At 40.9% G+C, this 23165-nt stretch overlaps 1 protein-coding gene across 2 annotated transcripts; it reads right to left on the bottom strand.

Moving 5' to 3' along the window:
* Window positions 1-4803: 4803 nt before the first annotated feature.
* OSGIN2 (oxidative stress induced growth inhibitor family member 2) lies at window positions 4804-21376 on the bottom strand. 2 transcript variants are annotated; one of them, XM_075706206.1, is made up of 6 exons: window positions 21319-21376; window positions 17927-18081; window positions 13071-13207; window positions 10764-10955; window positions 10053-10144; window positions 4804-8032 (listed from the first exon to the last, which is right to left on the bottom strand). In XM_075706206.1, the coding sequence occupies exons 1-6, from the start codon at window positions 21360-21362 to the stop codon at window positions 6985-6987; spliced, it is 1668 nt and encodes a 555-aa protein (XP_075562321.1). In that variant the 5' UTR covers window positions 21363-21376; the 3' UTR covers window positions 4804-6984. The 2 variants fall into 2 exon arrangements, with proteins under 2 accessions (XP_075562321.1, XP_075562322.1); XM_075706207.1 differs by lacking the exon at window positions 21319-21376 and adding an exon at window positions 18559-18616 and having other exon boundaries at window positions 17927-18109.
* Between the last annotated feature and the right edge of the window lie 1789 nt (window positions 21377-23165).

The raw sequence follows: 23165 nt of genomic DNA, 5'->3' as shown, positions 1-23165 counted from the left end.
GACTGCCCCTTTTTTCCTCTCCTTACTTCCCCTTTTCTGCCAGAAAGGGGGGGCTGGTGCAGCAGGGCTGGCCTCTCCTGCGTCATTGCACCAGTTCTTATATTCTGAAGGTGTGTTTGCAGTCAGCTTTGGTTTCTTCCCTCCATCGACCTCCCCATCAGCTTCCTCCAGCATGCTAAGCCCCCTTCATGCCTCCATTCCTGATATGTCCGAGAGGCTCTAGTCCACATTTACCATCAAACATTAAGTTTGTCACTGATACACCAGCTGAAATCTCTGCTACAGACCTACCTCCAACCCACTCGGGTTACCAATTTGTTTTGTACAGGTGTTTTCTCAGTCCTGATTCTTACCTTGTCTCCCTCCTCCACCTCCCACCCCCCCCATGCAACTAGCCCTTCTCTTGCTCTGTTCCATTTCTTGAATCTATCCATGGTCACATGTGGCCATACCTGGTGTTTGATTCACAAATTAGCTACTTCCATGTTCTGGTATCTCCCTAGAACTTAAGCCAAACATGGCAAAAACTGAACTGTCTTCTTTATTATTCCTCCTCCTTCCTCTTACACTGTTTTGATAACCACCATCACCACATTCCAGTGAGACAGTTATAAAAATGCTATAAAATCACATCTCCCCAACTAGCAACTTTCTCTGCCATTTGCTTTAGCACTATGCCCATACCACTCTGCCCCAGCTTTGACTATCAGAATCTTCTCTCAAGCATTTTCTACAGCACCAGATCCATGCAAACCACCACCTTTTCCCTCTTTTTGAACACTACAGCTCTCTGAATGCCTTTTCCTCCCCATAGTTTGACTCTGACTTAAGAGTTCCCCGCTTCTCCAAACCAAAATAATTGGCCTCTAGGTGAAACTGTTTTAATATTACTCCTTTAGCCTTCCATCTGTCATCAGTTTTCACACATAAAGATAAAACAAGCTTAGCATGCAAGCCTCAGGTAGGTTTATCATCTAAATCAAAGCTGAGGTTTTGCCCACAAGTTGCTTGCAGCTCAGGAGAGAATACTTCAGCTGACAGCAGATGTTCTGTACACATTTACATTGCTCATCTAAAAAAAGAAAGGGTGTAACCCAAGCATACTCCAGCAAAAGCAGAAATAACTGAGGCATGACACATGGAAATAACGTTTACATAGTATCTCCAAGTCCAGGTGTATCGTGTGTGTGAACATAAATATAGGTAGATGAATATAAGCCTTTATCTCATTTAGAACTGGAATTCCACAAGCAGCATACCGGGACCTAACAGAGAAACAGGCAAGATCAGAGTACTGACTTTCCAAATTGTGCCAGGTAGATATAAGGTAGCAGGATCAGTTCTTGAACAGCAGTAACTCAGTGCTCACATAGAAGCTGGTCCTAGAATCCAAACTGATGAAAAATGAACCATTTCCCTCTCCTCAGAGTACCCCGTGGAACTGTATCAAATCTCTCTGATCATCTTGCCTCTAGCTTTAGACTTATGGACAACTATTTTTTTATTTACATACCTAGTTAAAAAAAGAACCTAAAAAATGCCAGGATTCCATAATATTTTGTGACTACATAACAAACCTAGTTGTTAATTTTCTTTATGTTGGCATGTAAGTCTATAGAATGTGTCCAGGAACATGAGCCTGAATTTTACTTTATTGAAGCATGCACTGTAGGCAATGTAGGCTGATACTTGCACATTGCCAGCGATCACAGGATAAAAAGGTGGAGGAGGAAAGTGCAAATTAGGTTAAATTAGTCTCCAGAACAAGTTGTTTCAAAAGGATAGGAGAGCTAAGAATACAAAGTATATTTTTTTCCCAGTTTTGATGACTACTGATGACCACTAGGTTCTAAAAGTTGGCTTAATGTGCTCTATAAGTACAAAATTATTTTAGAAAATCAGCTAGCATGCAGACAGGTGTAATGTGAACTCAAGTTCAGGGTTTGTTTAAACTGAAATGTTCCATAGTGTCTGCAAAGACAAAACCATCCTTAAAACAGTGCTTAGCTTCACTACAATTACTCAATTATACTGTAACACCTTTTTCCCCCTCCATAATCTTTGTTCCTTACACTAAATTAATCCTTGACTTCACACTTCCTTGTGTAATTCGAGCTTCAAAAATTAGCTGAACTCAAATGCCTGTATCATATTCCCCAAAATACAGTCTTTTTCAGGAAAAATGAGCTGTTTATAATTCAATATCCTAACTTCAAATTTGTACCCCTAATGTCACCAAAGCCTTCCTTTCTCTGTCAAAGAGTGTTCCAGTTTCCATTGTTTCTGCTAAATGGAATCAAGTATTATGGTTATTTCAAAAGAAGCATGACTTCTCTTTCAGGTTGGGCAAGGGGAAGAGGGGGAAGTAAATGTCCAAAAACCTCTCATATCAGTTGAGGTACTGTGCTCCCATCTTGCTCTCACCTCAAAAAATAATCCAAAATGATGACAGAATATTGTTACTGTAGGGTTCTAAAATATTATCTAAATTAAAATGTAACAGTATAAACCTCTTAGCATTTTTTGTTCCATAACTCCTTCAAAATGAAATCATTACTATAAGGATGATAATAAAATCGAATAATCATCTGCCTTTAAGGCATACGTGTGCTACCTCTTGCTGTTTAGAAACGTTTGGGAGGTTGCACTGTTACAGCACAGATCCCTCTATTACATGAAAATACCTTCTTGCTTTCTCAGAAGTAGAAAATATGATACCAGGGCGACCAAGTCTCATCTCTTGGCACCACCTTACTGATCCAGTCCTACAACTTCTGGAGCAAATACAATTGCTTCTAGCTCATACATATGTATTGCACGTCAGTGTAACTTCAGTTAATAGCCAATTAAAAATGTAAAAACGTTAGACCAACAGTTCTAGCACAGAGCTCTAAAGTTACAGTATGCCGGCCTTGACACAAGAGGATGGAAGACACCAGCCTATCAACGCTGCATGGATTCACTTCAGCACCTATAGGTTTACAGTTCATATTGCTCACATTCTTTCCTCCCATTGTTCCTCACTGGTCATCACTTGTTATCAGCGAGGACTTACTAGGAGTTTGCAAATTTTACACCCTCTTTCTCTCTCAACAGCAGTTGGCCTAAAAATGACCTTTTCTTCCTTTCAACCGGATATGCAGGTCAGGCCTGCTCAAAGTTTGGGTCTTCATTTAATTTCCTCCATCTTTGAATAAGCACTTTGGATTTCTGGCTGTAGCCTTCTCGTCACAGTTCTTGAGCTGCAAGAGAAAGAACCTACAGCCACATCCCTCTTCAAAACTAGTGTTTTTCATTATGCAACCACCACTCTATGAAATTAATCATTAAAAGAAAAGGTGCCTACACTCACCACGCCAGAAGGAAAACACAGTATACCCTAACAATTCCCCACGTGCTGAGGACTAGGGACGCAGAGCTGTGGGATGCACTTTGGTGTCCCTTACTCAGTTTATAGGCGCTGTTTCTGGGACCTGTACTCTTTCTGTGCATTCACTGGCAAGCCATGGTGCCAGCCCAAAGCAATGCATCTTCCTAAGAGACAGAAGAATCCAATGTTATTGTCACCACTCTCTCTGGATTACTCGCAGAACGGATTTCTGTGTTTACTCACCAGGGTAAAACTTAGCCTTGCTCTTTTGTGGCAAATGTTTTAAGAAGTCAATCATCCACTGGAAACCAAAAGAAAGGCTGCGCTGTCTCCTACCGCTTCGTCAGGTGCCTTCATTAACAAGCACCTATTGTTAAATAATCACATACACACATACAAGGCAGGTTGTTAGGGAACTATGACAAATCTTAGTCCCAGTTCAACGGCTGGATACTACTTAAAATAATCTTAGCAATAATTTAGCTAGGAGACACATTCAGCATTAAGAACCAAACCCAAGCGTAAGAGACATTTTCCCACTATCCTATTAGAAAATACACAGTATGGGTTAACATACCTTTACAAACTCCATAAATCCAAATTAAATTCCTTTAGCTAAAACCGATATTCTTCCTGTCTGTATTTTAGTAATAAAGCTCAAGTAGTAAGCATCCCTTTTAAATCCATGATGTTTAAAACCTTATCTTTCTTACTGAAAGAAGAGCTGAAAAGCAAACAGTCTCCCTTCTGGAACTATTATAACATACAGGAAATTCAATTTTTTTTTTTTTTTTTAAATCTGAGAAACAAAGTATTTCCCCAAAAGACAACTATTCAGTGCCAAGATCTAAACCACAATAAATGCAGTAAGTATGATATAATGCTTTAGGTAAAACTACCCTAAGGCAAAGCTTGAATTTTTACATCTCTTGTTCTCTCAAAATATCAAAGAGGAAAGAAACAGAAATTTCTCTCAAAATCAAAAACCCAAAAGTGAGAAAGTCTAGCTACAACTTTAAACTAGCAATTCCTAGAAGAAACAGGATGATTTTTTTAGTAAAGCTTTGGTTGAAGAAAGTATTTTTATGCTGTCTTAATAAACGTGACCATTGAGAAAAATTCTCTGCCCAACTAAGGGGTCTCACATGCAATTTTCTATCTCCAAAATACCATCAAGATTGATAAAGAAAAAAAGCAGTTAAACCTCAAGGTGCTGTAATACTGCAGTGAAAGATACCTGTGCAGTAACAGGACAAAAATCTCTGCTACAAATTTGTCACTACAACACACGTAGCCTGCAAGTAGCTGCAGCAGCTGAGGCTAGAAATTTGGCTGTTTGAAGCTTTCCCCCCCTTTTTGCAAAATGTTTAAGTAAATTGCTTCCTTTGTCTTGCTGGCATTTTAAACGTTTCATGTGACAAATGAAAATGCAGTAACGTGACATGATTTGTTGTATTTGGACATTTATATTGACACAAAACTGAAGGAATGTAATCACAGCGCAGATGTATTCCCAATATATTAACTGAAATAAAGTTCTATAATCAAGTATTTAGCACTCATAACATTGATTCTCAGTTAAATTATTAGGTATCACAGGTTTCGGATAGATCTATATACACACAGTTTCCGCCAAAGGCGGCAAATTATAGAATCTCAATTAAATTATAAAGAAAATAAGCCCAGAATTTAGCATAATTAAAACCAGCTCAGATATAAGTATAAAAAGATATCTTAACCAGTATTGACAATGCATGGTTAAATCCAACCATGTAGGCAATGCATAAATTAATACAAATTTTGCCTCATTTGTGTTCATTTTTATACAATTAAGCTGGCTCTAAACTAAAATTTATTACTATTAGTAGTATCATTTCATAAATTACTTTGGACTTTCATTGAAAATACTGTCATTTTAATCCTTGCGTACTTTACCTTTTCAATTTCTATGTCCAAAGTCTGAGTAACTTACTCAGATGCATAAAGGCCTGCAGTAGCCACAGAACCCCATAATTCAGTAGGCACAGAAAACAGGCATTTATTGCATATAGGTATCTACAACTTACGAAAGTTAGACAGCTGGGAAACCAGCAAGCACTAGCAGTTTCACAAAGCCTAAGCCTAATTTCCTTTTTAAAATCTGTTCAAGTTCTAATATGGAGATTTTAATCATGCAAATACAATACCTTAAACTAACATGACATTCTTAAGACAAAAAAGCCCCAAACAAAAAATTAAATTAAATAACATCTATTCCATCACATTGGACCTGAATGAAAATGTTTGGTAATAAATCAGTTCAAACCAAGCACTTGGTCTATTGAGAGTTCTGGAAGATAACTTAAGTTTTCTAACCAGTGGTTGCTTACCTCACTATGGTGAATAACTCATGAGTGTGTTTAGGTAAACTAACTACTCTAAAATCCAGCAAATGAAATCTAGGTCTTAAGTTACGGAGCAGAAAGGTGAAACTTCAATTCAGAGGTAGGTACAACTTAAGTCTTTGTCTTTCATAAGAAGCTTTAAGATTTATAGGAACTACAGCATGTTTGGTTTGGTTTCTTTATTTTTTAAGCTGGCTGTGAGATATAAGCCTTTTTCAAGTTTCAGAAACTGCAAGCTAAAATAGTTTTAGTGTTATGTGCTGCTCTAGAAAAAAGAGAAATAACCAATACGTGGTCAAATGGGAGACGAGAGTATCTATCACCCACCTTCATCAGTCAAGTGACCCCATTCAGTCTTCCTGAGCTAGGAAGCAAAAAAAACCTTAAGTTTTCTCATGTACTTAATTTTTCAGTAGTACACTAGATATTCATTATATTGACACTGTAATAAGAGCACTTACATCAGTACTTTATTGTTTATGTTAATAAGTATTCTCAGAATGTACATATCACTATAGGGGAACATCTCATGTTAGTCTTTCTGCACTCACCCAAATCTAGGCATGGTGTGAAAAAACGTAATAGATTGTGTCAAATCACGCATTAAAGATTAAATGGGAATGCTTATGCTTTTATTGCAATTATCAAATAGGATAATTTATAACTGTTGAGGAATACTTCTTGCTTACAGCCACCCTTCTTATAGTAAAAACCATTTTACTAAGTGCTCATTCCAAGTATTACTGTATTACTATGGCAAATAAATAAAATCCTTGTTTGAAGCAGAAGGCTCCAAATTTGCTTTGGGACCAAGAACAGCTTTGTACTAAGCAAGCTTTCTGCTTTTAGAAGTTATTTTAATTTCATGGTAAAAATATTTTGTCACATTTGACACTGAAATGTAAAGCCACTCTGGTAGGCATTGCCTATCCCAGAGGAAGTCTGCTCTTTTAGCAGAGCAAGAGATGACAGGCAGGTCAGTGTGAGTTAGTCTCATTTTCTGTCTATCTGGAAGTAATTCCAGTTGAGTAGAGATCAGTTGTAATAGCAGATCAATCTTTTGTGTTTTGAAAAGATGAAGTATTGTAGTAGCAGCATCCTTTACCAAGCAATACAAGCACAGGTTACTTGTATACAACAGAAATGTGACTGCTATCAACTTGCGCTGTCCATGAGTGTTCTGTTAGACTACATCTGTAATCCTGTACGTGAAAATTTCTAATGTCTCATTTATGGTACCCCATCACCTCCTCCATCCCCACTTTCAATCAATTCATGTTTCTTCTTTTGTCTTATTGCCAAGCATCGTGCAATGCCCAACGCACCTCCTTTTAAAAACCGTACAAAGTTGTCTCCCACCAGAGGACCTAAAGCAAAGAGGTTAGCTTCTTTAGTGCATTCATAAGTGTATGGATCAATCTCTATGGGATTCCCCTTGCATGTGATGGGCTGATTAGAGTGATGACCTATGCTATGTCCTTGGTCCTTTAGAAAGAAAAGATTTGGGTGAGAACCTATCAGAACTAAGGCTACAGAAAACTTCAAAATTTTCTTCAGTCCGGAGGCACTCTGAAGAACACATTTCATTTCAGGCTTGAAGGAAAGCACATTGTGTTCAGGGAAACTAGTGTAAGCAGAATGTACATTAGAGTCCACAGTATGTGACTGAGTACACATCATATGATAGACCTTATGGTATTCAGGGTAAAGCTTTTTAGGTAACTGTTTGAAAATTAGACTTGTATCGGTAACTCTTCTACGAAACACATGGATTACTGGGATGTTGTTGTTGTAGGCACAGAGTACTGCATCAGCTGCTGTAAGTCCAGCACCCACAATTAACACAGGGTCTGCCTTCCCACGTAACTTTCCTTTGCTGATAGCAGCTCCGAAGTCAGACATGGAATGAAGCACAAAAGGAAAGTCTTCTCCTTCTACTTGTAGTCGTCCCGGAGAATCAAAGGTTCCTGTGGCAAGAGCCACATTCTCAGCAAAGAGGCAGAAGGGCACATGAGAACCATCTGTTGCTCGCTGATAACCTCTGACTTCCCAGTTTCTCTTAATCAGTGATTTCTGTCCATCTTCCATTTCCAAATGCTGTGTTGAAATATTTTCATTTAGTTCACTTCTATCTTCATCATCCTTTCCTCGGTAAAGCCTGGATACTGATGTTATGTAAACGTTGTCTCTGAAATTCTTTTGGAGACCCATGACTTTAACATAGTGTTTATAATAACAAGCTATTTCTTCTGGCATTACTCGATCACTCTTTATGTTTCTGAAACAAAATTGAATGGTTCCAGTTAATATTTAGACCTTATCGGTAATCTGAATATCATATATGGCATACCACATGACAGTCACATTGAAGAGGACTGAATCTGCTCAGTGTAACTGACAGTGGGTTCAATATCTTTAAATGCATTCAATTTGTTTTATTTGTTCTCTTGATTGCTGATATACAAGACAAGCTAACTTTTTTTTTTTTAATAGTTGTAAATCTTTACAGCGTACAGTGCTATGGTGATTAACAAATTAAGCATGACAAAAATGTGCAGTATCACAGCAGGTCTGTATGGAAGTGTTTTACAAAGCCAGTTTAGCATCACGACTGTCAACAACACAATACTGGCTAAACTGGTACTCAGTGAGAATACACTTACTTAGGGTATAAGTAATTAAATATCATAGTAGTTGTTAAGTGCTGATTTTGAAACTCTTGGTTTGATATATTACATGACGCAAGTATTCTTCATTATACCTTGCAAAAGATCTCTCCCTTGGGTACAGGTAAATTCAGTAAGTATCAAATTAAGTAGTTCCCTATCACAGGGATGAACAAAGCAAGTGTGACACAGAACCTTAATACAACTATGTAAATAGGATTATGATGTCCAAGTAACCAATAAAAACATTGTTTCAGTGCAATCCTGATATTACATCTATGCTTTTCTCATGCTTATTGCATTCTCCTTTATAAAAAAAGTAAGCTGAAAATGTAATTGTTTTGAACAGGTACACGAGTTTTGCTGCTTTTTTAGAAGTAAGGTCTAGGAAGAAGGCAAAAGAAACAGTAGTGAACATCAGGAATGCCACTTAATTGTGTTTAAAAGCATATTTACAAGAGATTGGGCTACTCATTCTCATAGATTAACAAGGTAATAACATATGTAGTTTTAAATGTTCAGGTTACTACTCTGGAAATCCTGATGACATATTTATTGAAGACGATAATGCAACAGTGTGACACCCATTATAATGAAACTTGGGAAACTATTTTACATGACTACAAGTTTTCATTATCATCAATACTTTTAAATATGTTTAATTGTAGTACAATAGATCAGCATTTCTGGTTTTAGTATTGTTGGAAACTATAATATAAACAAATTAGCTTCTGATAATAAGCAGCTTATGGGATTTCAGTTAATAAGGAGGCAAGATTACTGTGGTTATCTAAGAAAGCAATTAAAGAACAAAGGTACAGTTTCTTCACTGTAAGTATTGTCCTGAAATGAGTAACAGTCTCCCCTTAAAGACATATGCCCAAGTAATTCTTCTACTACTTTTGCCATACGTGGTAGAAGAACAACTTCCTTCAATTTTGCTAGAGCAAAGTCAGGAAAATTAAAATTTAAGAAAAAGCTTATGTAGAGCATTCCTAGGTTCATCTTCTGACACAGACCTTTGTGAACTACTTGTATAATGAAGTAAAAACAGTGAACTTGACAAGACAGTGATTCTTCTTCTCTAAATTTTTTGAAAAAAAACTTGCTACTAGAAAATAACATATGGAAATACTGAATTATGCTCTTAAAATTAAAATTCATAGATAGCAACACTTCAGATGCTGCAGCTTTGCCTGTAAAAGCAAATACTGAAGTAGACGACTTCCTGAATTACAAGAAAGCTAGTGTGCACAGCAACTTAAGTTGCATCGACGTTGAAAGAGGAACTTCAGTACTTCCTCAGATTTTAAATTCCTCCCTCAATCTTCCCTCAACTCTGAGCAAAACTGCTTAAACAGCGCTGCTTTGTGAAGTGTTGCTAAAACACACCACTGCTAGTACGTACGCTTTTGATACACTCAAAGCAATTACTCTGGCCAACCACTGTCCATTTTTTCCATCAGAGTACACACAGCAGAATCATTTCCAGTGCCATCAGGCAATTTAACAAACAAAACAAGAAGCCCTCCTGTGAACAATGAAGCTTGAATGTTTTTCAGTTCTTAAAATAACATCATCTGGATTCTTACAGCAACTACATTCCCCAAATACATAATGCAAGGTCTTTACCTGCGTTTGCTAGCTGCCCACTCCTTGAAGGTGAGGCCAGGCAATTCCATCCAGTCTCCAAAACTGATTGTTAGCATAGAGCCTTCCATGGACTGTGGAGAAAAAAACCAAGATGCATGACCAGATACATTTCAAATACATACACTTACGTAAAACACCGGTAAGTTCTTCTCACGGTATTCACTTAGAGCAGTAAAATACCAGAGCATAACATAATACCAGGACATTACATGAAGAGTTGATGAACTACTTTTTGTGTTACAGTTAGATGCTATTTTAAGGAGCAACTACATGATCTAATAAAGCAGAAGGTGAAGAGAGAACAAGTGAAAGGGAAACTAAAAGCAAGTTATTTAAAATACAAAAGAAGAAGTCTCCAACCAACACAAAATGAACATTAAGATTTAAGACTTTGTACAAACAGTACCTGGAAACAATGCAAAGACAGGAGAAAAAAGAAATAGAAAATACTCTTCATTAGAAGTCATTAAATCAAAACTAATAAAACCCCACATAAGACAGCAGTCATGGTCACAAGTCTCCAAATTAAGGAAAACTTGTCCTTCCTTCTGCATCTCTCTAACATATTTGGGCTTTGGTAATTGACCAGTTGAAACTGTGATTGCCATTACTATCTAAAACAACTTTGGATAGTAAGAAAACCCCGAAACCACCAAGTTACCCTGGAAGCAATACGAAGTTTTTACTCACATGCCAAGCCCCACCAGGCGGTCCTTTACCAAGCACTATATGGGGAATATAATGATGTTGTTCTAGCTTCCAGTGCAAAACCGGTGGGTAGTCATACCCAAAGTCAGCATCAGGATGAAGCAGTGTATCAAAAAGCACTGCAACTGGATTTGAAGAGCGTCCTTCGAGGCCTTCAGACAGATACTCCAGATCCTAAAGTATGAAAGAAAGTTTGATCTGTTCATGCAGCTTTTATTATTCATCATGCTGTTCTGATATACAGAAGTCAAATTTCAAAAGAAAAGACATTTAGTTCAAGTCACATTTTAAGCGGAGGTAACTATTTAGTGTAGGGATTCAATCACAATCACAGCACTTTTCAGAAATAACTGCCATGATTCAGGTCTTCTGTAACTCAGAATAATGCATTTCACTCATTTAAAAATTACATATTAACACCACAGGAATACCGGGGCAGGTCAGTATTTGAAATTCCTTGTAGAAAAAGAAATATAGGGACAAATATTCAGAGATCAGAGCAACTTAGTAAAATTTATATTTATAGATAGCAGACTGCTTTTAATGAAGAACTGCTAGTATTTCTAAGACCCACATTTTGACAAAGCAAAAGTGAATCTAAAAACATTAAGTTTTAAAGATTGAGTAGAAAAAGCTCCTTTGACAGCTCTCAGGTAGTTCCAACAATAACTTTATTATATTTTGAAGTAATGGAGGTATTCTAAGTATTATTTTTAAAAATTAATTAAAACTAGGCTTATTTTACAAAGCAGTTAACATCGAGAACAATTTTGAGAACTTTTTTAGTTGTTCACATTTCAGCATCTATTAACCAGCCCTGTTCTAAAAACTCAGAGATGCAATGGCACATATTGGAAGACACAATAGAGATCTGAAGAAAGAATTGGCCATAAGGACAATTTTTGCTGACAAAGACAGGACAGTTTAGTTTCCTAAACTAGGAAAATCTCAGAGGGACAGGGGAGGATGAAGTACATGAAACATTTGTAGCCAAAAGCTTAGGCAACTTACTCTCCTGTCAAAAAAATAAACCTTGAGACTTGAGGTTAAGGTTACATGCAAACAGCACAGCACTAAACAAACAAACAAAAAAACCAAACCCAAAGCCAAACCACCCCTACTTCCCTACTACAAACACATATGCATGTTTCTATTTCAAACAACTTAGTCACACAGGCAATGCAGTTAGTGATAGAATTGTGAGTAATCCATCAGGAGTATAGTGATAGTAGAATAGAAAACAATAACATGGCAAACAAATGGACAAGTGGGGGAGAAAAATATTGGAAAAGATTTAACTAATCAAACAAGACAGAAAAATTGGATGTATACGAGGATAACAAATACAGCACAAAAGCAACTGTGAGTGCAACACAAACACTGAAGCATGCATACTATTCAGAAAAGAAAAATGGGTTGTGTTGATAGAGGATATACATCCCTAACATTACTAAAAAATGAAGTCTTAATGAGAATTGTGCTATTTCGGAAAATTTTATCTTGAAGTCTGGGTACTTGAAGTATGTTAGCAGCATGTGTTCTTTTACGATAGTGCCCAAACATCCTAGGACATGAAAGCTGGAATTCCTGCATCAGCTACTCCCTGACCAAGTGGTGCTTTAGACACTTTTGGCAAGTAGCAAGAACACGACAAAGGGCAGACTGTAGAAACAAAAACCATCACAAACAGAAAGCCCTCAAGAACCACAAAAAGCACCACATGACCCAGGACTAGATCCAATGGTCATGAGTTGATTATATTTATTAACAGAATAACAAAATAACTTACTAATGCATGAGAAATATGATTAGGTAAGTGACCTGGTTCTTCACAATGCAATCTGCATAAATTTTTTGGATAAGCGGTTCTTAAAATGCATTGCTTTTCATCTCAAGTGCCCTATATATAATTTGTTACAAGCCACTGAAGAAGATACATACTGCTCTTTATCTTACAGGTAGGAAAAACCAAGGCCAAGAGACAAAGCTAGTCGTTTGAGGCCACACAGTTACTGTGCTTTACTGCGGTCTAATTTTTTGTGGGGTGAGAATATTAAGTCTTTTTTTTGTCTATGGAACTACTTATGTAAGTTAAAAGAAAGCCTACGGTTTCATAATCCAGCTTGCGGTAGGAAAAAGGCTAGACAAGATGGCAACCAAGGGCAGGCTGGATGGGGCTTTGAGCAGCCTGGTCTAGTGGAAGGTGTCCCTGCCCATGGCATGGGGGTTGGAACTAGATGATCTTTAAGGTCCCTTCCAACCCAAACCATTCTATGATTCAAAGCTTACTTGATCAACAATGGAAAGATGTCGAGCTTCTTCTAATTTTGTATGTAGAATGGGGTTCGGGTGTATAGCTTCAGGAGATAAATATGGCCTGTATCCAGAGAGCAGGTAAGAAAGACAAATTCCTGAAGGTCCATTTCCTATTAAAGAAAGAAGTTACTGCTTTAGTAAAAACGTCAAAACCTAGTTTGTAAGTCACTAAATAAGCAGCAACAAAATCATACTGGAGTAGTACAAGGTGACACTGTCCTGATTCAAAGCACCTTAGAAACTTCACAGTCAAATAAAGCCTACCACAGGAACTTCCTCCAGATAAACTGAGCAAAATGTTTTTCAGGTAACAAGAACTGAATCACTGTTTACACCACGAAATAAAATGCCTATGAAGGAATTTCATAACTGAGTATGTCAAATTCACTATTCTTTTGTGAAAAGGATCTGATGGGTAAGATCTAGTCTGCCTGTCAATCACAGTGCTATCTGAATATTATTGCCATCTTACAACTTTGTATTCCCACTTACACTGGGTACTGTAAAACACAGAACAGAAAGACAACCTAGAGTATAGGCTCTTCAGATCTGATCATAAAATAAAAAGGAAGAAAAAGAGACAAGGAGGAAGCTGGAGACTGTGCAAGTCAAATGAAAAGCTACAGACACAGCACAAAAGCAATGTAAAAGCTGAGTGAAGACAGATACAGTAGATAAGCTGTAAAGTACAAGAAACTCATGTCAGACCACATTCATCGTTGAGAAGTAGTATCAATTCAAACACCCTTCTATATCCTGTTTATAACATTTTATAATTCATTTGTGTGCATTATTGCAATTTTAATAGACTAACTTATTTTCAAATTGTTATTAAAGCTATGAAATGAATGGGACCAAAACGTAACCATAATGTAATTATTTCTATTTGTTTGACAACAATTAAACAAGGTAGGGGACTGTATCTATAACATGCAAATATGGAAGTAATGCTCATGTTGCAAAGTCAGCTATCAAAAGGTAGGGAAAGCTAAAGTCAGAAAAGTATGTGCTTTGATACAGAATTTAAACATGTGACTATGTACTGTTACTTCCATAGCTCCTCCTCCTCCTCATTAACTGAATGAGGAGCACAGTGTTCTCCTAATGAGGCACTATGCAGTATTTTGTCTTTGTTTTCCATCTCGAGTGCCACACATGGTATTTACCATACACTATTCAAATGCTGGGCTACAGATAAAGTTACTAATTCATTCATGTTTTTACATAGCGCTCATTTGTTAGGATGTTTGCTCTTACTTCCTACCATTTCAACTCTTGATCTCAAGAGTTCACCCATCATTTCCTGTTCCCCATCACCTTTGCACACAGGACTTCCATCACCTGTTTCCAATCCCACTTCTCCAATGCCTCTGTCTTCCCCCTTTTCTGATTTCCCTGTCCCTAAACCTCCCATCAGTTTGCTGAGACCCTGTTCACTCCCAGTCTCTTCATATATCAGATCTCTTTTCCCTCCTCCACCAAGCTACACTCCTCACTCTGGTCCCCAGCAGCATTATATCCCATACTTTATTACAGTGCTGCGTGTGTAGACTGATCCCAGCCATGGGCTACAGGAAAATCACATGGGCTCACTACAGACAAGCTCTTCAAAGGCCGAGACTGCTAAGTGGTAAAAAAATCTTCAATCAGCATGTTTTCTCCAAAGGCATAGAACCTGAATAAGTATGTGAGAGTGCACAATGAGTCCCTTACAGGCTTTTACCAAACAATCTGGATTTTGCACCAGAATATGGAGGCAAAAATAAAGGTGTTAGAGTGCCTGTGTACTGTAAGGACCATAAAGCACTGGAAAAAGGCTGTCTAGGAAAGCCATGAATTTCCATTACTGGGATCTCCAAGACAGTTAAATCAAAAGTCTATTACAAAAGGTTTAAATATTGGTGATCCTGCCTATATGATTTCCCAAACCACTGCCACTCTGTTTTACCCTCCCACAAACAGACCAGCATGAGATAGCCGGGTACACTTCCGTCCAGGAATGAATTTAAAGCTTAAGCTAGATGCAAGCCCTTCCAGTCACCCACTGGTCATGTTGGAGATGGATGTGAGAGAACCTCAGCAATACATTGAAACCATCTGTAACAAAATCGTGTGAAGTTGTGAAAACACTCTAATCATACCTATAGTTCACAAGCATTCCCATGACTGAGTAAATTAACTACTTTTAGAATTGTATCTCATGCATAGTAAAAAAAAATTGTGTCTTTTTACATGTGCATAGCTAGATTTTTCTTCCTATTGGGGAGTAAAGGAAGCTAGTACATAATGGAAAAAGAAAAATGCATGCCATATCCAAGGATGCCATGCTAAAGATTATTCCTACTAGGTAAGACTAAAAAGAACGAAATGCATAACAGAAGTTGCCAAAACAAAGGCTGCCAAGGGCCAAGGAAATTACTAAGGACAGAATTATGTTAAGGTGAATTCTTGTCACTGAGCTCCCTAGCCCCTCCCCTGGGACCACCCAGAGAGCTGATCCAAACCCAGTTCCTATTTTTTGAGCACACTGAGTCCAAGGGAAAGAAATTTCTTTGTGGCTATGCTCTCAAGAACACACAAGATAAAGGTTCAGCTGCAAGGTCTGCAATTAGACTTGCTGTGATTTTCTAAAAAAAAAAAATTCTTGGGGGGCGGGCAGGGGAAGAAATCTTTTTGGAATGAGAAATTTATACCTGAGGAGTTTGCTTTTTATTTACATGGAATGCCTCCAATAACAGCTCTGATCACAACTGAGAGATATTACTATTATACAAACTTTAGATATACAATCAGTATATCCCATGGCCCTGTTCATTTAAGCAGCAGTTAGTATTTTGCTTGAATAGTGGCAGAAGCTTCTCCTGATCAACAGTAAACTACAGTACAAGCATCTTTATATTATGTGTCTAAATTTAAAGCAAATAATCAGCTTCAAATATCATAACAGCCTTGTTATTTGGATGAAAATTTAAAACATTGTGCTTATACAGTAATGATCAAAACTAGTGCAGAAGAGGAAAGTGTTTAGCACAGAACATCCTCTAGACTTAGAGCTCCAGCATGAAATTCTTCAGTCCCAACTCATTCAAATGGAATGTATCCATTTCTTCCCAGTTTCTTGAAGACGACAGGTCCAGCACAGAAGTTACTTAGCAATACTGCAGTAGCTTAGTACTCTATGCAGAACTGCAACACAAGCTTAGAATCAAATCTTAAACTGGGCATCATACAGGGGAAAAAGGGGATGGTGAAATTAAGGAAAGGGCAATATAAGTTATTGTTTCATCATTAAGTTAAGTGCTTACACATGTGCTACCTTTTTCTTTCTGATTAATAAAATAGTACAATGAGAAGAGATGGCACTAGGAAGCTAAAAGAAAGTTTACCTCCAGCTATACAGGAATCATGCAGAGAAGATTAAACCAGTAGATGTGTATGCGTGCGTATATGGGGGGGCGACAACTACTTTCATATTCTTCTACTACATTATTAAATCATTTTAGTTCCCTTCTAAGGCTCTTCAGACAGCCAATGAATTAGTGATAATAGGCTGCCAATAGAGAAGATCAGCTTGTGAAGTGTCTCAAATGTATCTGTGAAAAAGCATTTGGGCAACGTATTTGTTTTTCAAGGAGAAATAGTCAAGGCAGCTGTGTTTGTTGTCAGCACATAGGAAGGCGTTCTAGGCAAAATAAGTATTGAGCACAGGTATTTGCATAATGCATATTTGCAAAACTAAACAGTGAAAACTGAGTCATTAACCATATGGCAAACCTATACTAAGGTTGACAAAAAGCCAGGAAACTGTTGCTCTTCAACTATGAGGCAGAACTCAGCAAGTGATTCATGTCTGTCACATCCACGTAAGTGTATTACATGAGCACTATTTTAAGCTATCATGAAGAGAGCTCTGAGAACAGGCACTGTACAAACACCAATCTTTCAAAGTTGTGGAGATTTATCGTGAGCACATTACACTGAAACACCATTCTCTGGAATCTCTGCTTGTTTGCAGGTACAATTAAAGGTCTTGGTTTGCTGCAGTCCCAACAGCTTTGGACTAGATTATTGAAAACCTCCTTTACTCCAGATCTTCTCTTTATCCCCTCATCAAGTCATGGCAGTAAGGAGCTGGTGACCAGCTGTTGCTGAAAAACCTTGGCCCAATACAAATAATCCTGGCACTCTCAATTAAGCTGTGCGCCTAAGGAGACTGCTCCCTCTGCTCTCCTGTCATTCAGCAAGATTTTACAAATACAAGCCTCTAACTATTTAATCAAAACTACAATTTACGGTTTTAAACTGGTTGAATTGACCTGGATTCATTTTGGAAAAGATGGGACAATAGTCAGACATTAGCGATGGATGCAACAGAGAAAAAGGCAATTAATGAGAGAGGTTAGCATCTAACCAACATACAGCACACTTTTTACATTATATTTTTCACTGTCCCATCTGACCTCCCAAGTTTCTACCACTGCACCATCAACAACCTCCATGCAACCTGAAGTAGACATGTCACATTAACCAAACCCTATGTGATCAACACTAGAATCAAAACAGTTCTTCTGTTACGACTTGCGTATCTGCTGCCAAATAATGTGTCTCATTGTGTCAAAGCACAATTTGAATTCAAATATACTCCAATAGCAAGTCCCTTAATATAATTCTACGGTACTGTTATTAATCATAACAGCTGTATTACTCTAGTAAACATCTTCACTGTAAGGATGCTAAGCATTAGTTATTTAATGATAAATGACTTCATGAAGCAGGTCTATAAAGGCAATGGCAGTGACAGAGAATCTTAAAAAAGTGAAAATACTCACCTATTATTACTACAGGCAGAGTAAGGAGGGAGTCCCCAGGCAGAACAGTTTCTTCAATTAAAGGCATTCTTTTAACCTTCCTCCCAAGGCTGTCACCAAAATACTGGACGAAGGAATTCAAAAGCTGTCCTTCAGTTTCAGGGCCGCTGTAACTTCTAATTAAAAAGGACAGATGGGAGAAAACTAAAATGAAACAGTTGAACTGTTATCAGAACACTCTCTTCAAAAATAAAGTTGCTTTTGATGCTTTACTTTAAGAGCTATGGAATTGGCAAAACCCTGACCAAAACAGATATGCTTCATCCAGTCTATAAAATTCTACTCTTCAGCACAGCTTTTCCAACAGAAGATTTTTAAAAAGTCCACTTTCTCCTAGAAAGTCTACAGAAGGATAACAAAAAGGCACAGATGGCTCTGCAGAGATGCAGATTTCTAATTTCAGTTTATACAAAGCCAAAGTATAACCAACAAGCATTAGTTTGATCCCACACACAGCAGAACTCATTCCTCATTATCCTTATCAAAAGCAGAGAGATACACGCTGCCTGGCCAATTAACAACATTAAGGCCAGCCAACGGCTGAAGGAGCAGCTGAGGTGCGGCGGCAGCCCTTCGCATCCCTTCCTACCTACCGAGCAGCACAGAGGGCTTTGCCTCAACAAATGTCTGTTCGGGTAGAAGTAAGGCTGGTTAAAGCTGGCAGCGGTGTGAAGATGGAAAAAAGCGTGATCCCTATAAGCCCTAGACACAGCCCATGTTACCACGTTAAAAGAAAGCTTTTTATAAAAGGAATTGCCATGCTCTCAGGTCAGCTACTGTGCAGCAGGCTGCCTTCACCCCTAGTCATTTTCCTAGATTTCTCGGTTCTTTCTCTGCAACATCCACTTAGGTTCTTCTCATAACTCTTCACCGTCTGAATGTGCTTCTAGACTACGAAGACTTCTTTTATATTGTTTGCTGCTCAAGTATTTAGGAGCCCCTTCTGAAGCCTTTCCAAGTCACTGGAAAAGCACATGCTATCTGTTTAGCTAGAAAGCTGAGGGAAATTAGAAATACTCTGTTATTGGAAGTTATTAAGTCTTCAAAATCAAGACTTAACAATTTTTAATTAAAAAGAAACATTTTTCTCTTTACACACACAGTTTTAATCATGAACTGAATAAAGAAAAGCACTCCTATTTATTTCCCAAGAATCTGCATATCTTAAAGCTATTCTAGTATTTCAGGAATTATTTTCTACACGGGACCAATAGCACACGACACCGATCCCATTCCCACGGCCTTCAAGAAGCCATGTACCCTATGCGCCGCGTCAACTCCCACAACACTGAAGGTTCTGCTACATATTTCAAAAGCCTTCCCTCAATGGGGAAGTCTGAACTAACGCTAGAGACAGAGCTGTACAGTAATAACAGCACCGGCGCACAGTGCAATACAGCTCTCTGATGGTTATTTCCTTGTTAAAAAGGGTAGGGAGCTATTCTAAGGCTGTACTTATTTCAGAAAGCAAGTACTTGACATCTGTATTTCCCGCACTACAACAAAAAGAGTTTCCAAATTATGTGCTTACTGTTCGATTACAGCTGCGCATTAGCTCTTTGTGATCTTGGAGACGTGTAACATACACACAGCGTGAGTTAGATGAAGACAAGTAGAAGGCAGAGAGAAGATATCTAGTTATCCTACTGCTTTTTTCACCTCTGCTTTTGCTAGGCACAGGTAAACTGTATTATTTTCCAGCCCTTGCTCAAAGTTAACTAAGGCAATACTACACTATGCTTTGCAAAAGACAGGCTTAAAGAGAGCATGCATGTTCTAGTGTGGTTTTAATATGCTTGCTGTGCTAGATGGAAGATAAAAACCACGCCAAACATGTGCAGTGCTGTAGGCTACAAAATAATCTTTATCAATAAAAACGTTGCTTCTGTGCAGCTTAGATAGTGTTATCGCAAACTATCTGGCTGGTATAGCGCAGACTCTAATTTTGCATAGAAACGTCCCCATACAACGTGCAGTTTCTCAGCTGTTGTGCGCACGAAGCAGATGCAGGACCGCTGTCAGGAGCACGCACTTCCTTTGCCAGAACATCACACCAGAACTCAGCCAGATCCTAAGTTAGGGGCCGCCAACACCACCATCTTCCTAACCTTTGAACAACACCGAAAGCCATCAAGTACCACAAGTTTTTATATCGATAAATGCTCATCGTAGACAGCTTTGCAGCGGTGGGGAATTGGTGAAAGTACCTATGGCTCTAGTCCTGCAGAGATGCCAGGGGGCAAAAAGATGAGTCAGTTCCAAAGCTAGTGCTGAGCGTTACCTTACGCTGCTCGTACACCAAATAACGTCGAGAATTACATTCTGTCAAACGCCTAGATTCTACAACCGTTCATAATTTTTTTTGTGTTTTTTAGTCAGCCACTTTTATTTGATGTGAAAAGACCATTAAGAGAAAAAACACAGCATATACGTAAACGTTTTTCTCCTTTTTTTTTTTTAAAAAAAATGATTCCTTCACAATAACTGTCTTAATTTACTTCAAGTTATTAAAATATGAGGAAAAAAGAATGATTCTTTCACATAGCTGTCTTAATTTAGTGCAAGTTATTAAAATAGGAGGAAAAAAGAACGATTCTTTCACATAACTGTCTTAATTTAGTGCAAGTTATTAAAATATGAGGAAAAAAGAAGGATTCTTTCACATAGCTGTCTTAATTTAGTGCAAGTTATTAAAATATGAGGAAAAAAGAATGATTCTTTCACATAACTGTCTTAATTTACTGCAAGTTGTTAAAATACGAGGCACCTTTCTCAGGTGGCAGTTTTGCAAGACCCCAGAACTCCCTACCTACTCTTCGCAAAAAACGAAGCCAACTGACTGCAGTGGGCGGTCAACAGCCAACTCGTTACATAAAAGGAACAGCAACTTGGCCTCCCGCCGCCACTTTGGGAAGCCAATCCGACACCCTCGGACTGCCGGGTTCTCCCCGGGAACCCCCAAGCGCCGTGCCCACCAGGGCCGCCATCCCCGACGCTGCCGCGAAGCGAAACCGAGCATCAGCAGCCGCCCACGCCGCCCAGCCCCGGCTGCGCTCCGGCGCTGCCCAAGGTCACGGCGCGCCGGCCCCGGCCCCGGCCCCGGCCCCGGCCCCTCACTCCGCCCGCCGAGCGGAGCGGGCGTGCGGGGCCGGGCAGCGCCGCGGCCGCCCGGCGCCACGCAGCAGCCCCGCGGAGGCCGCAGCACCGGGGCGGCGGCCGCGGCTGCGCTCCCCGCCCGCCGGTGTCCCCGTCTTCCCCGGCGCCGCCCCCAGCCCGCTCCCCCGGCGGCCCGGCTCCCGCGGCGGGCAGCCGCCCTGCCCTGCCCTGCCGGCCGCTCTCCCCCGCCGCCTCACCTGAAGTGACCGGCCAAGGAGCACCGGCAGCACCACACGGGCATGGGGGGCGCCGGCGGGCTCGGGGCGCCGGCGGGGCCCAGCGACGAGGCTGCGGGGGGACGCCGCGCCGCGGCTCCCGCTCCTCCTCCTCCTCCTCCTGGCGCTGCCGCCACGCTGGGGCCCGCGCGGCGCCGTCCCTCCTCCCCGCTCACATGCGGCAGCCGGTCACACGCGGGAGGAGGAGCCGCCGCCAGCACCGCGAGGAGGCCGGGAGGGAGGGGCGGGCGGGGCAGGGCGCCGCGCCCCCCTCCCAGCCCCGCCGGGCGCCCAGGCGGGGGGCAGCGCCGCGGCCGCTCCCCTCAGGAGGATGCGGGAGGCGCCGCCCCCCGCCGGGGAAGGCGGGGAGGGGAGCCCCGGCCTGGCACCGGCGCGGGGGGAGGATGAGCGGGGAAGGCGGAGCCGCGGCGGGGAGGCACCTCCGCGGGCCGGGGGCGAGGGGGGCGGCAGCAGGAGGGGCCGCCCGAACCTGCCGCGGCCCACAAGCGGCCCGGCGGAAGGCGAGGGCCGCCCGCAGCCCCTCCGGCGCGGGGCCTCCCCGCACAGGCCAGGCCGCGCCGCCCGCCCGCCGCCGGCAGAGGCACACCTGCGGCCTGGCCCGGCCCGGCCCGGCCCGGCGGGGCCGGGGGGCTCCGCTTGCTGGGGTGAGCGACGCCGGGCTGCCGCGCCTGCGGCAGCGGGCATCGCCCGGCCTCGCACCTCGGCCGGAGCTGCCTGCGGTGCCCTGTCCGCTGTCGGGCGTGGAAGGCAGCTGGGGAAACGAACAGCAATCCGAGCGGGTTAGAAAGTTTGAAGGCACCCTTTGACTCGCGCCCACCTGTTTAGAAACCGTACTTCCTGTAGGTTACATTAGGTGCTTTAAGTTGTGCTTTATCCTACATATTTTGCAGGTGTGCTTGTTTGGGAGAAATCGCTTCTCACCTCGCCTTTGCCAGGTCACAGGGTGGTTGGGGGTGGCTGGCAGTCCTCTGGAGGTCACCTGGTCCAGCCCCCTGCTCAAGCAGAGCCACCTCAGCAGGCTGTCCAGGAACATGGCCAGCTGGGGTTTGACTGTCTCCAGGGATGGAGCCTCCACGACCTCCCGGGGCAACCTGCTCGGGTGGTTTGACACCTTAAGGTGTTTCCTTATGTTCAAGTGGGACTGCCCATATTTCGGTTTGTGCCCATTGCCTCTTGTCCTGTCCCAGGGCAGCACCGAGAAGAGCCTGGCTCTGTCTGCTTCATCCCCTCCCACCAGGTATTTAGGCACACAGACAAGATCCCCCCAAGCCTTCTCTTCCACAGGCTGAACAGTCCAGGCTATCTTAGCCTCTGCTCATACCAGTCCATCTGCTCCCCGAGACAGCCATGTCTTCCACTGGTGTTCTCTATTAGGAAGCAATAAGGGAGAATGCAAAGAGAGTATTACTTTGAATAAAAAGTATTTATTAAACAATTCTAGCCTTTCACACTGAGTTAGACTTGACAATTGGAAGTGTCTTCTCTGAGAATCTGTTCCATAAACCCACAATACCAAGCCCCTACCAGGCGGTAGACTTACTGTGTCTGAAGTGGCGGGTGGTAGCTGGCAGTCCCGTTTACCTCTAGGTTGTTTGTTGAACAGACTGTCGTGACTAGTCAGCAACTAATTACTGTTTAATGGCATTGGTCTTGTTCCCACTAGAAAGGATGGCTTAGTATTTGTTAGATATCTGCACTCTAAAAACCTAAAGCAAAAGAACACAGGAGCTGAGCTGTACGACTGAGGAAATAGACTATTGCTATAAAATCTGTACTTAGAAAGGACAAAACACAAGTTAGACACATTG

Source organism: Pelecanus crispus, chromosome 2, assembly GCF_030463565.1.
Source record: "Pelecanus crispus isolate bPelCri1 chromosome 2, bPelCri1.pri, whole genome shotgun sequence".
Lineage (NCBI taxonomy): Eukaryota > Metazoa > Chordata > Aves > Pelecaniformes > Pelecanidae > Pelecanus > Pelecanus crispus.
This window is presented reverse-complemented; position numbering and strand designations above follow the sequence as displayed.